The following is a 12,224-nucleotide window of genomic DNA, read 5'->3' as shown; positions in this document are numbered from 1 at the left end:
ACACTCCCGAAAAATGGTCAAATCATGTTGCTGTCAATCATTTAATTTCCTGCGTGAATGAGTCTGTCCCACAGTTTGTAAAAGGCAGGCAGCCAGCTCCAAAGGCTAGCATAGATTCAACATGGATTTAACAGTGTTTCACCTCATAAGCCTTTTTCAGCTTAATCTCCCTCTGAGGACGTACATCCAGGCCCATATTTCTGTCAATATGAAAACAGAGCTGGTGGAGTTGCTGGAGGGTCAGTGGGCCAGTAAAAACTCATGTTTACAGTTTTTTCTTCTGGAGAAAAAAACATAAACTCATTGCTGAACTACTCATATTTTGAAGACAGCTCTTAGTAAATTATGTGGGTGATGTCAAAAAAAAAGTGTGGGACTACACACAGGAATATTAATGCAGTATGTCTGCATATACTGACTTTACCCGTGCTCTTGGATAACAGCATTTATAAATAAAGACAAAAAGCCATGATAATCCCTTAGTACAAGCTAATGATGGCAGTTGTGTCATATTTTATTGGCTTTGGATCCACCATGGCTGACCTCTACATGCACAACACTGAACAAGCAGCTCTGCACAATTGCATCTTTGTTCAGCGCAGTTGTTTCTAAATTTCAATTTAGTGCAAATCTTTTGAAGAATACATATTATTATTATTGAATTTCCCTTTGGGATTAATAAAGTATTTTTCATTTCATTTCATTCATTTCATAGACTTGTTGCATGCAGCAATTCTCCAGATAAGCAGCAGTTTGCTCTGAGTCTGATGAAACAATTTAGCTGATGGAATGAGCCCCATGCTGAGAGGGATCTCGGCGGTGGGCCTCATTCTATAGCTCTTTATCGGCCTCTCAGAGGCTTTTGTTGTGATTTACACATTAATGAGCATTTATCTGTAGGCTCACATGAACACTTCAGCAGGGAAAAATATAATTTCAGAGTCCCAAAGACTGAAGTTAGAAGTAAACATGTAAAATATTCATTTAAACGTGCACACCAGCAAACAGGTTATGTGCCCAGATCAGTGAAGTGTAGTTTAACTGGTAGGTGAAAACCAGAAGTGACTGGCTACTGAAGAAACTCATTCACACTTCCTGGATTAATTTTTTTGTATATGTGTGTATAAAGTGTTTATGTGGAAAGAACCAATGGCCTCTGTCAACAGCCCATTAGAAGAAAAAAATATATATAACACAGTTATGTGACTATATTCTTGCTATGAAGTATTTTGAATTTAATTTGTAGGAAAAATTGAGCCATAACCCAAACACAGACTGGCTAACTTGTAATGTCTCCAAAGAAATGGACACATCAGTCCATCTTTTTTCCCCACGTGTACAGAATCTAATTATTGTTTTGCTAGTGTCTCCTAAAAAGTACCTGAAAAACTCAACAAAAACCATAATTAGTGTTTTCGTACCGTCAGACATCCCATGAGACTTTGCTCGAAAGGTCGCTGGAAGGCCCGGGGATCTCCACACCAGTCGAGCAGCTCCGTGGCAGCTGAGTGGAAGTTGGCCGGGTTCTGTAAGTGCTGTGCAAACAGACAGAGCAGAGACCATCATTACAAACAATGAGAAATAATGAGTTTTATTTTTTTCTAACGTGAAGTACAAATTGAAAAAACACTGAAACCAAACACTTTTGCAGGCTTACACTCTCCCTCCAAACTGCCTTGATTTAATGTCTTGTGTTTCTGCACAACCCTGTGAGGACCTCGACTCTTTCCAATGTACGCCCACTCAGGGCTCTGCTGCATTGTGGGAAGAAGATCACACCCATATCAACAATGATGCCAGTGTTTCTTGTTAATCTCTCTTGGCAACACCCATCCCTCGCCCCCATGACCCACGTAGCAACCGGATCGTTTCCCTCCAATCTTCCTCCTCTCTCGTCCCTTATTCACTGCTGGTTTTCAGATTGTAACAGAGCCTCGGCAGCAGAAGTCCACTGGCTGACTTGGCCGTGCACAAAGAAAACAACCTTGGTCCTGGCAGCTATGTGTGCAGACTCAATGTGAGCCGTTGGTGTGTTGTCTAATCTCTTTCAGTCTCTGTCTGTCTCTCTCGCTTGTTCACTGAGGCCTGAAACAGTTGAGTCTTTTCTTCCCAGTGTCTGAGGGCTACTGAGGCTGGCAAGACACAATAAGCGGTTTTAAAATTGGGCTCCCTTTCTTTACGGCTCAGGAGGTTAATAGCTCTGAAATGGCACAGAGCTGCAGCTTGCTCAGTCAGTGAGATTGAGCCCACTTGAAAGCATTTATTATTCTCATCTAGAGCTGAAGCGTCTTGTTTTGTGAGTTCTTGCAGAGAGGGTAGAAACTATTGTCTTTTTGGGGCAGCAGAGGTGAGCATTTTTTAAAGAGCGGCTTTTTTGCGACTTTTGTGACAAAAAGGGGCTCTGCGTTGTGAACGCGGTGTGTCAGGCTGTGTACCCGCCCACAGAGAAAATCTCGGAGAGCCTCCAGTGATATCATGGGCTTCAAGAGAGGCCTTGAGTGACTCATCCTTTGTGATGAAAAGATTAGCCATTATGGAGTTAGTTGTGGACCCTCAAAGGGGTTTGACTGATAATGAAGAAAAGCAGGGAAAGTGAGAGAAAGTGAGAGATGCTCTTGTTGAGTAAGAGGGAGAAAAAGAGCTTGCTCTAGATGAGTGATATGATCTGGCATTATTGCTGCTTGATGGGAGGCATATCAGCCTCCAGCTCGAGAAGAATCAGAACTACCACAGCAGGCGCTGTCTGTCTAGATCTGAACACACAGCTCCTCCTGCTGCAGCAATCGACACCGACTCTGCCTGACAACCTCCACTCTGGTGTGAGGGGGGGAGGACAGTAGAGTGAAATAGCTCTGCTGAGTTTAGGAAGGGAGGAAGGGGCATGAGCTGTTCCTGTTGTTGCTGCTGTTTAGGGTTGGATGAGGACAAGAACGAGGAGGTGGGGCATGAGGGCTGAACTATGGCAGCGCTAGTGGAGGCTTCAGCACACAAAGAGCCAGACATTTGACAGATTGTCCTCTGTGAGATGACAGTCTGATTTACTCCCTTTCCAGGCCAGCGTCAGATCAGGCTGTTCAGTGCCTACCTGGCTCCATGAAAAACAACATAACACCTGGCTCTCTGCCAGCGGCTTTCCCCAAACTCAAACAAAGACCCTGCTGGCAGAGCCGTCACAACTCAAGAGATCTCTGGCTAACTGAGTTTCCTTTGAAGTCTGCTTTACTATGAGCTCTTTTACAGCAAGCGCTGAGGAGCATATAAACCAAACTACAATTAAACTAGACACTTTAAATCCAGCTGTTTGGGCTTTTTAGCGATGCAGAAAAGCGTATAAGGGAAGGCTTTTTAAAGTGAGCAACATCAAATCCAACAAAATTTTCACCAATTTCAAAAGAGGTGATATTCAAATAAGGCTTTTCTAAGATTATGGCATCCACACATGGTTACATACAATCAAAGTAAGTCAATTTAGAAAGAGGTTATTATGGTGGAATATAAGAGGGAAAAGAAGAAACAGAGAAAGAGGGATGTGTCACCTCATAATCACACTCTGAAAGCCTTATCATTCTCTGATTTATTCTAAAGCATGGTCTCATATGGATGTTGGGAGATATAAAGGATCACACCCACATATCATAAACAAATATGTCAACAGCCAGCCAGCTAGGCAAGCAGTCTATGAGTTCTTCAGACTATTAATCACAAGCAGAGGCGGTAGCCCAGGGTTATGTTTGTCTGTCTGTCTGTGATGAGTCTCCTGAAACCTGACAGTCAAGGAAGCATTTAAGCAAAACCACAACAAGGGCTGGCATATGTCAAGAATCAAGAACGTGATGTAAGGAAACACAAGAGCAGGAGAGAAGGTAAGGGGGGCAGAAATAAAGTCTGTTATGCTGCTTTGAAGTCTATTCTTGTATGTGCTGCCAGATTTGCCTCCCTCTGTGATCCTGTGCAACATGATCTGTGTTACTGCAACTAATGGCTAGACAAGCTGATGCCCTTATAAGGTGCCAAGAGCAGAAAGTAATGTAGGAAAATTCTTCTGCCCTTGCTATATAGAATTAGTGTTTGCACTGCAGTGAAATAAGATGAAACCTGGACTCCAAGGCTCCTATGATCTGGTCTTTATACGCACCTGTTTGATGCACTGCAGCCTGTCATTGGTCTGCTGGATGTGCCGGTCCATCGATGGTAACGTATTCATCTTGATGCCTCTACCGGGACTCCATTAAAAGTTTTTTTTTACTCTGTAAAAAAAGTAGAGGATGAGAGATATATCTGTTAGAACTGTCAGGTCCCTCATGTGCAGAGTTTATAGCCTGTAAAGTTCAAACAGCATTTTAGCAGCTTGACAAATGTTCAGGCAGAGAAGCCAGCTTGTTTACACACTGACTCACTGAAGAGCTTGATGTGCCTCAAGCACATATTTTTGGCAAATGCATGAAACTGAGATGCACCACAGCAGCACTTTTAACGGCAAACGGAAACATGATGAAACTGAAAGAAGAGTTTGCTGCTTTTTTTGCTGCTAATCAGGGGGAAATCTCACTTTTAGCAATTGAGAAAGGACAACCGTTATCTCTCTTCAAATGAAGCACACCTCATATTTAATGTTATCGGTGTGACATACACAATTACCCCGTGCCAACATCTAAGGAGAACAGATAAGGTTCAGCTTCACAGGGCCTCTTTCATTCTGTGTTTTCTTTGTTCAGATTCAGCAGTGAGCAGCAACAGGAACAGTCTCAGCCCCATGCTCACTACTCTGACCATCTCAGAGAGACGGATTGAGTCTGGATTAATAGGTATCGTGCTGGTCTGCCAGCAAGGCCTCCATCCCTTGCCGTCCCTCTGTGTTTATCTGCATTAGCATTGGCCCGCCCCACATTCCTCCACACAAAAGGCCAACTGAGGAACCACAGGTGGGGGTGGGGGCAGGGCTCTGGAAAGCTGCTCATTGCTGATAAAGGGTTCCCCAAGATTCCCCGCTGCGAGAAACAGAGCTAAAGAACGAATCCGATGGAAGCACAGAGCTTAGCCAAGGAGTTTTCATGTGTGACACTCAGTCTGGCGTGCTTATCTTTGAAAGAGTACCGCATATATGCACAATCTTTCGTTTCCATTTAACACACACACACGTACTTAAATCAATGTAAACAAAAAAAACTTGAATTCTTCACTGTGATAACGCAAAAAGGTAACACTTCAAAGGAGCACTTTGAAATAAGACTGTATTACTAATCCTCTCAGCTTTAAGCATTACCAGAGTAGAGGAGTGAACTCACACAGTCTTAAACGTCACTGAACACACTGCTCGCATGAAGAAAGAGGAATTCTGAGGTAAATGTTGCCAAACAATTGACAGCCACTTGTCAGCTGCACTGGTCTCTCTCTATGAGATCCCTGTAAAACAGCTAGATCTGTACACTGCAGGGGCACAGAGCAAGTCTAACTTTGCATAGCGTGACCATAACTTTGGGTGGCCTAATTCTGCTGTGCTGTTATGTCTCCCAGCATCCAGCAGAGGTCTCCCTGCCCTGCTGCTAACCAGCATGTCTCTTTCAAATACTCCACCTGAGCAATAGGTCCATAGAGGGCTCCTTTAAGCCCTGACAAGTGCTACAAATCCCATTCAGCATCCAGGTAGCTAAACAGACCGCGAACAGGACACGCTCCAGTCCAGAGCTGGCCGTCTGACCTTGTGGCTATTGATTAACTGTTTCTCCTCCTGCTTCCCTTTCAGCTGGCCAAACACACTGAAGCAAACACCAAAAATCAAGGAGGTGTTTGGAGATAAATGCATCCTCCTCCTTTCCTCTGCTGTACTTTCACACACTCCAACTTGCACACACCTGCCCTCCTATAAATATGCAGCACTTTGTTAGTTAATCAAAAGACAGGCCCTTGGGTGGTGAAAGGGAAAGGAGTGAGGTGGAAACAGGCAGCCAAGCGTCACAGCTGAGATAAGAAGGGGGTCCACCTGACACTGACTGGCAGATGCTCCAGCACCACATCCACATTCAGAGGGGGAAAAAAACACAAACAAAATGTGCTGCGTAACAGGAGATGCTTCAGTGGAAAAGGAGCAAAACTCCTTCTGTTGTCCCACATCATCACCCCTAATAGTTTACTGTCAAAACGAAACAGCAATCTAACATCTGATTATAGGAGAAGTTAGCTAAATCTCTGCCTTCACTTTTTAGCAAGTTAACTGACAAAAACAGCTAAAAAGAAAAAAAAAAAACCCCTAGGTGAGTTGCATTTGTACTGTTATGTTTCACGCTCATTCAGCTTCCTTTATCGCTGTTTCAGTTTGCACAAACTAAAGGTCTGCTTGATCTTTATTGTCTTCCTAACATCTTAACCAGTCATCCTCGGCTCTACTCACCGAAGGTGCAAAGGAAAGGATTACACATCCAATTATGATGTGCACATTACAACCTCTCTTTAAACAGCAGTGGGAGGATGCTGCTATGAATCAGAGCAGGGTAACAAACCACAAGTAATACTAACATCCAAGGAAGCGGCTGTCTCTATCTCTCTTTCTCAAGCACACACGCTTCTTTTTGTTTCCCTCCCTCGTTCTTTGCTGAGCAAAACAAGCTGAGTGAAGTGGGGCAAGAAATAAGTGCTCTGAAACAAAAGCACAGTAATATGAAAGGCATTGGAGTATGGCAGGAAGGGGACAACAAGGGCTGGGCTCAGTGAGGAAAAGAGACAGCGGGAAACAAAAAAGGGAGGTTTAAAATTATTACTTCATTATCTGCAAAATGCACATGCACAAGCATCCAGTGTACGATCACTCATAGCATGAGTGATTATTCATTTCACACAAACGACTACCACCTTTGTCAAGTTCAGCTTCTTTGTGAATGTGATCAGTCAGTGAGGGTTACAGCCTCCAGTTCTACAGCATACAATTTGAAAAGGGGCTGGTGATCATGATAGGTCAATTGGGTTATTACTAGATAGCAATATATATGTCATAGTGCTAATATAAATGTATGCAAAATTAACTAATAATTATCAGCTATTGTTTCTAAACACAAATACACATGAAACAATAGGTTCACAGAAAGAAACCACCTGAAATATACATGTGAAAAATTCAAATACAAAAGGGAGGATGGGTGAGGCCAGTGCACAACTACCAGACATTAACCACCACTATGAGGGCCTGCCATGCAAAAAACTGAACACAGGGCAACATGTGCCAAAGTAAAAGTGCATGCGTCACAGTTTAATGGCATTTCTGGACTTAGAACAAGCCAAACTTTTTCTTGCTTTTCTTAAAGCACATTATTGATGACATCTGTTCAATGTGTTTAAAGAACAATTGATTTGCTTACTTATAAGCTTACAATATCATTTTGGGGGCTCAACAAGTTCAGAAGCTTTAACTAGGGATATCCCTGATCAGGATTTTCTTTTATCCCCAATAGCAATTATCAGCTCACACTCCGACTAAAACCAATACTTTCTATTATGACAAAGAAAGATCCATTTTGTTCCCTAATGACATTGAATACAGCATGCTTTGACTACCTTAATTTAAAATATGAATACAACAGTTGGAACTCACCAATATCACAGAACCAATGGGAGATGACCCCATCAAGGGACAATATAAGAGGAAAATGTGTGCTGTCTGGATATTCAATGACATATAAGTACATCAGTGCCCATCTGCTTTGATATGCTAATAAGCCATGTACTGTTGCAGTTCCATGTTAGGAACTGAAGTGTACTCAAAGAGCCCCGTACTGATAAATTAAAAACCCCTTTATCAGGACCTCAACCTAAAGCTTGAGATTGGATTGGGGCATCTCCAGATCTTGCTCATTATTTTTCTTATGCTGTACAGTGATGTGGAACTTCTCCTTACCTTATGTTCAAAATACTCCTGTCTTTTTAGATCCCCCCTTATGAAAGGCACAGTTTGTTCCAACTGGTCAACTAGTTGGTCGGACATGAAGCAGTTCATTCTTTGTCTGTCATGTGCCAAACTATCCAGACATCACGTAAAGCTGCCACACAGTGATGCATGAAAACGACAGAAGAAAAACCTGCAACGCCTATGTGGAATTTCAAAAAGTACAGGAACAGTCTATTCTTAGTTGGAAAATAATTTTCTTTGGATAAACTTTGGTCTCCGTTGCACTTTCACATGCACTAAAAGATATGGTGTACAAAAAGCTCAAGGAATTAAGGGGAAAAACTCCGATAAACATAAAATAACTTTGTCATATTTGTTATACAGAGAACTATGTTGTGTTACTAATAATCTTACAAGCCTTTCTGAGGATGTGATCATAATTAGGCAGTGAAAGAGATGTGTTATTATCAAAAAGTAGAATGTTTTAATTGTAGACCTGTAAAAGAAAATCTTGAGTTCTTATGTTGTTTGTTCTTAATTAAGAATTATGATTCATTCATGTTCCATCCCTTTGTCAGGCACTTATTAAAATACTTAGAAATTTAAATTTTCAACCACAGAAAAAGAGTATTATTAAAATGTTCATTAAATTATTATTAAAAGGTATATTAAAGGTAAGTGGTTAGTACTAACAGTTTTTTCACATTTTTATGCTAAAGACAGATCTCAATGAAGTACCTGGAATGTGTCCTGATCGTTTATAATTGGTGTGGAGAACTCAGTGTGGTTCTATGATTTCATTAACTAGCATGCAGAGACATTTTGTACGTCCATTGAAGAACACAAATATGGTTATTCGCCCAGTAAAGAGTTACGAAGAGTACGGTTGATAAGACCGTACAGCTACAATGTGATCCTGCCGAAAGGTATTCAACAATATTTTCAAATTGGCCGTATTAGCAGCTACATATCCTGCAGCTACACGTGAGCTTTTTTATTTCAAGGTTAACATACTGCAGATGTTTTGTTGAACAACTTGGTTACATTTTAAAGTTGCAGTTTGAATGTTTTGAAAGGCCTAAAGGGAGAAAGCACATTGGATATACAAGGGATTTTCAGTTCATAATGATGGATTATTACAAAAGAAAGTGAAAAAAGTAAAAATAGATGGAGTTTTATTGCTCTATCTCCTAAAGAATCAGCTATATTATACATTAGGTGTAAAGGACATTGCTGAACAGTATGAAATAGCAATTGCTGTGAAGTTTGGTCAGAGATCAACTTCATTATGAAAGGGAGGAGAACCATCACTCCTGCTCTCTAGACACAGTGGGAGATCCTCACTCCTCCTCATCATCAGTTGTGTGGTCACAGATTTTCATTCCACCAACCTCTACTGTGTGTGCTTTTTGCTCTCCTCTCCTATAGCCCTCAGACATCATTAGAGCCACTCAGCATGTAGCTTCCCTTACAACACCTTCCATTTTCTGTTCTATCATTTTCTTCTCATATCTCAACTCTCCTGCCACTCTTCCTCCCTCCCTTTCTCCTCCCCTCCTCCTCCTTCCTGGGGCCCCGTGTGGGAGCTGCCATAACAGGAGGTGGAATGGATTCATTTGCTCTAATGTGGTTTGGGCTGCAGCATGGCACGGCACAGAGTGACACTTTATCCCAGCGCACAGAGCTTCTCTCCCTCACTGTCTGCAGTTCATGTGTTTTCAAACAGGCCAATCAAGACCACTCAGCTGTGCTGGCCTCCATCTCCCTCCCACATCCACTGCGCTCAGTATGTCTGCAAAAAGCCACCAGCCATCTTTCACACACATTATTATCTCTAATGGCAAACTCCCATAGCCATATCTTCTGCCTTTATTTCCCCCAGTCTGCTCCACTCTTGTCCTCAGCTACCATTCCTTATTTCTCTCTAAACCCACTTCTGCCATCATATCTTTGTCTTTTTGCCTTGTTTCTGATTATTTTTTAGACTCTGTTAATCCTCCCCTCTGCTAATCTCTACCACTCTCCTTTTCCCTCTCAGAAAGCCAACTATTAGTCATATCGCTTCCTCAGGGCTTTATAAAACTCAACCCGCTGTACACCATCTCAACTACCAGCCTCTATAAAAAAAAAATGTGAAATGACTTGTCCCAGATGTAAAAGAAAAACAAAACAAAATAATAATAATAAAAAAAGAACTCTAAATATTGTTGTTTGTTTATCTTCTGTTTTAATGTGACAACCACAGGAGCACCGAGCGGCTATGTGACACCCAACACTGCAATGCAAACAGCTGTGATGTGGGGATATGTGAGCTTCTCTGTTACTGCCTATAAATATGAAGCTTCAGTTGTGGAGTATTGCAGGTATGTGCCACCAGATACCCCCGGGAACGCGCGATTATTTTACCAGTCAGTGTGTGAGATCAGAAAAGAGAACAGAGAAGTGCTTTCTCCATCAGGTGTTCAGTTGAATGGGAATCCAACAAAACTTAAATAGTATATTTTAAAGCTAATCGGGCTATCTAACCACAACAAGTGGCAACAATTGAAAGTCAGCTGGCTTGCTGTTTCATTGTTTTTTGCTTTAGTGATACAACTCCTTGTTTTAAATGAATAAGACTTTGCCATATCTGCTGCTGTGTTTCAGCAACCTCAGTCATGTATTCTCCTGAGGAGAACATTTTAGTCTGTGTGGAAAAGCATAAACATCCATTTTTCACAGAGGAACATTTGCCAGTGTGTGAAAGTGTTTATTTATTGGACAGTGGTTGCACAAGAAATATCACTAGAGAAAAATATATGCACTGACAAATTGTTCTTTAGTCATGAATCTTAAACTGATGAAAATTCTGTGTAAACACTTAGTTGAACTAAAGAAATATTGAAAACTGGACAAAAGTGTGAACTATTACAGCTTCTAGTTTAATAATCCTGTGTTAACAATGGATTAGATAACTAATTTAACTATTTGAAAAGATGTTGCCTGTAGAAATCCACATACTATCACTCTCAGTGACGTGAGGATCATGAGCTCCTTACCGGTTCACTTTCACTGCTCCCAGGGGCATTTTCTCCCACAGTAGATCTGTTTCTAGTCAAAACGTTCTGATAACTCCCCCACTGACTGTTTCTAAATTAGCATTTAAAACTTAGTAAGTTGTTGGTCAATACTTTAGGTGTTTAGCAGCTAATAACTTGAATCATTCGGGAGATGCTTAATATTCTATTTACACTGAGCCGGACCATGCCGGCCAGACAAAGTAGATATGATGCATCTCTACTGGATGTACGTATAAGACTGTTTTAGTTAGTCAGTTTGTGAAAGTCTTAAATTTACACCTTGTACATGAAGAAGTGATTCACCGGGATCCAGTTCTAGTTTGCGATCTTTTAACACTCTCATATAGGTGACCATATTTATGTTTATTGTTTAACAAGGAGGGGCCATCCATCTAACCATGAGAAAAGCAGGTCATCCATGAGCAGGATGGAGCTTGAACATCACATGATGAATGAATGAACTCCTTATTCCATAGAGTGTTCCAGTTGCTGAGGACTATAAATACCAGCTGGGGAAGATTGTATGTCCTGGCTGCCACATACGATTTTCCACTGTCACGAAAGGCAAGATTCTACCACTCGTGATGTACAAGATGTGTGTGATGTGTGTGTGCGTTTGTGTGTGAGGAGAACACAAGACCAGTGTGCGCATCCTTTATCACTTCAGAGGACAGAGTATAACCCTCATAAGGTTTATTATGTGGAAACACAGTGTTTTTGAGAGCACATATGAAATGATGACAGTGTATCAGAGAAGATGAGAACAGCGTGATTGACAGTGCAGTCTGACAGGCTTGTGTAAAGCTAACCTTATGGGCCTGACTCCAGCAGAGCTGTTAGCTCACACACCGCCCCCTGTGGCTGCTGAATGGGTAAACTGACAAATTCCATGTCCTTCGGTTTCAGCACTGACAAACTGCTGACCCACATGCAATTAAACAACATCCACCAGGGGCGAGTGTTACACATCGATGTACTGTAACATATGAATGTGCACGTGATAGTCTATGAGAGAAGAGAGTGATGCGTAGCAAAGAGAAACAGAAAGACAGGGGTAGAGAGTGAGACTTAGAAAGAATGAGTGTGATTCAATCTGCTCACTAAGCCATGAAATGGCATTGGTGTCATTAGGGAGAGCAAAAAATATATCTGTGCCAGCCTGCCCTCCACTACTCTTGTCTTTGACACTAAAAGCACAATCCTTAAAAAAAAGAAAAGAAAAAGCAACCAGCCCAACCTTTTTGCACTTGGTTGAACAAAACATCCCACAATGCAGCAGCTTCTTCTAT

General features: G+C 41.6%; 1 protein-coding gene across 3 annotated transcripts in view; it reads right to left on the bottom strand.

The window, feature by feature from the left end:
• Window positions 1–12,224, bottom strand: part of zmiz1a (zinc finger, MIZ-type containing 1a) — a 97,933-nt gene that overhangs the window by 24,732 nt on the left and 60,977 nt on the right. For all 3 annotated transcript variants that reach the window (XM_042010158.1, XM_042010160.1, XM_042010159.1), the window contains exons 3-4: window positions 4,136–4,247; window positions 1,422–1,535 (exon numbers count right to left, since the gene is read on the bottom strand). In XM_042010158.1, the coding sequence (XP_041866092.1) occupies window positions 1,422–1,535; window positions 4,136–4,204 (183 nt within the window). In that variant the 5' untranslated portion in view covers window positions 4,205–4,247. The remainder of the gene's footprint in view (window positions 1–1,421; window positions 1,536–4,135; window positions 4,248–12,224) is intronic.

This window comes from Melanotaenia boesemani, chromosome 16 (genome assembly GCF_017639745.1).
Source record: "Melanotaenia boesemani isolate fMelBoe1 chromosome 16, fMelBoe1.pri, whole genome shotgun sequence".
Classification (NCBI taxonomy): domain Eukaryota; kingdom Metazoa; phylum Chordata; class Actinopteri; order Atheriniformes; family Melanotaeniidae; genus Melanotaenia; species Melanotaenia boesemani.
Note: the sequence above shows the minus strand (reverse complement) of the source record. Positions and strands in the feature narration are given on the sequence as shown.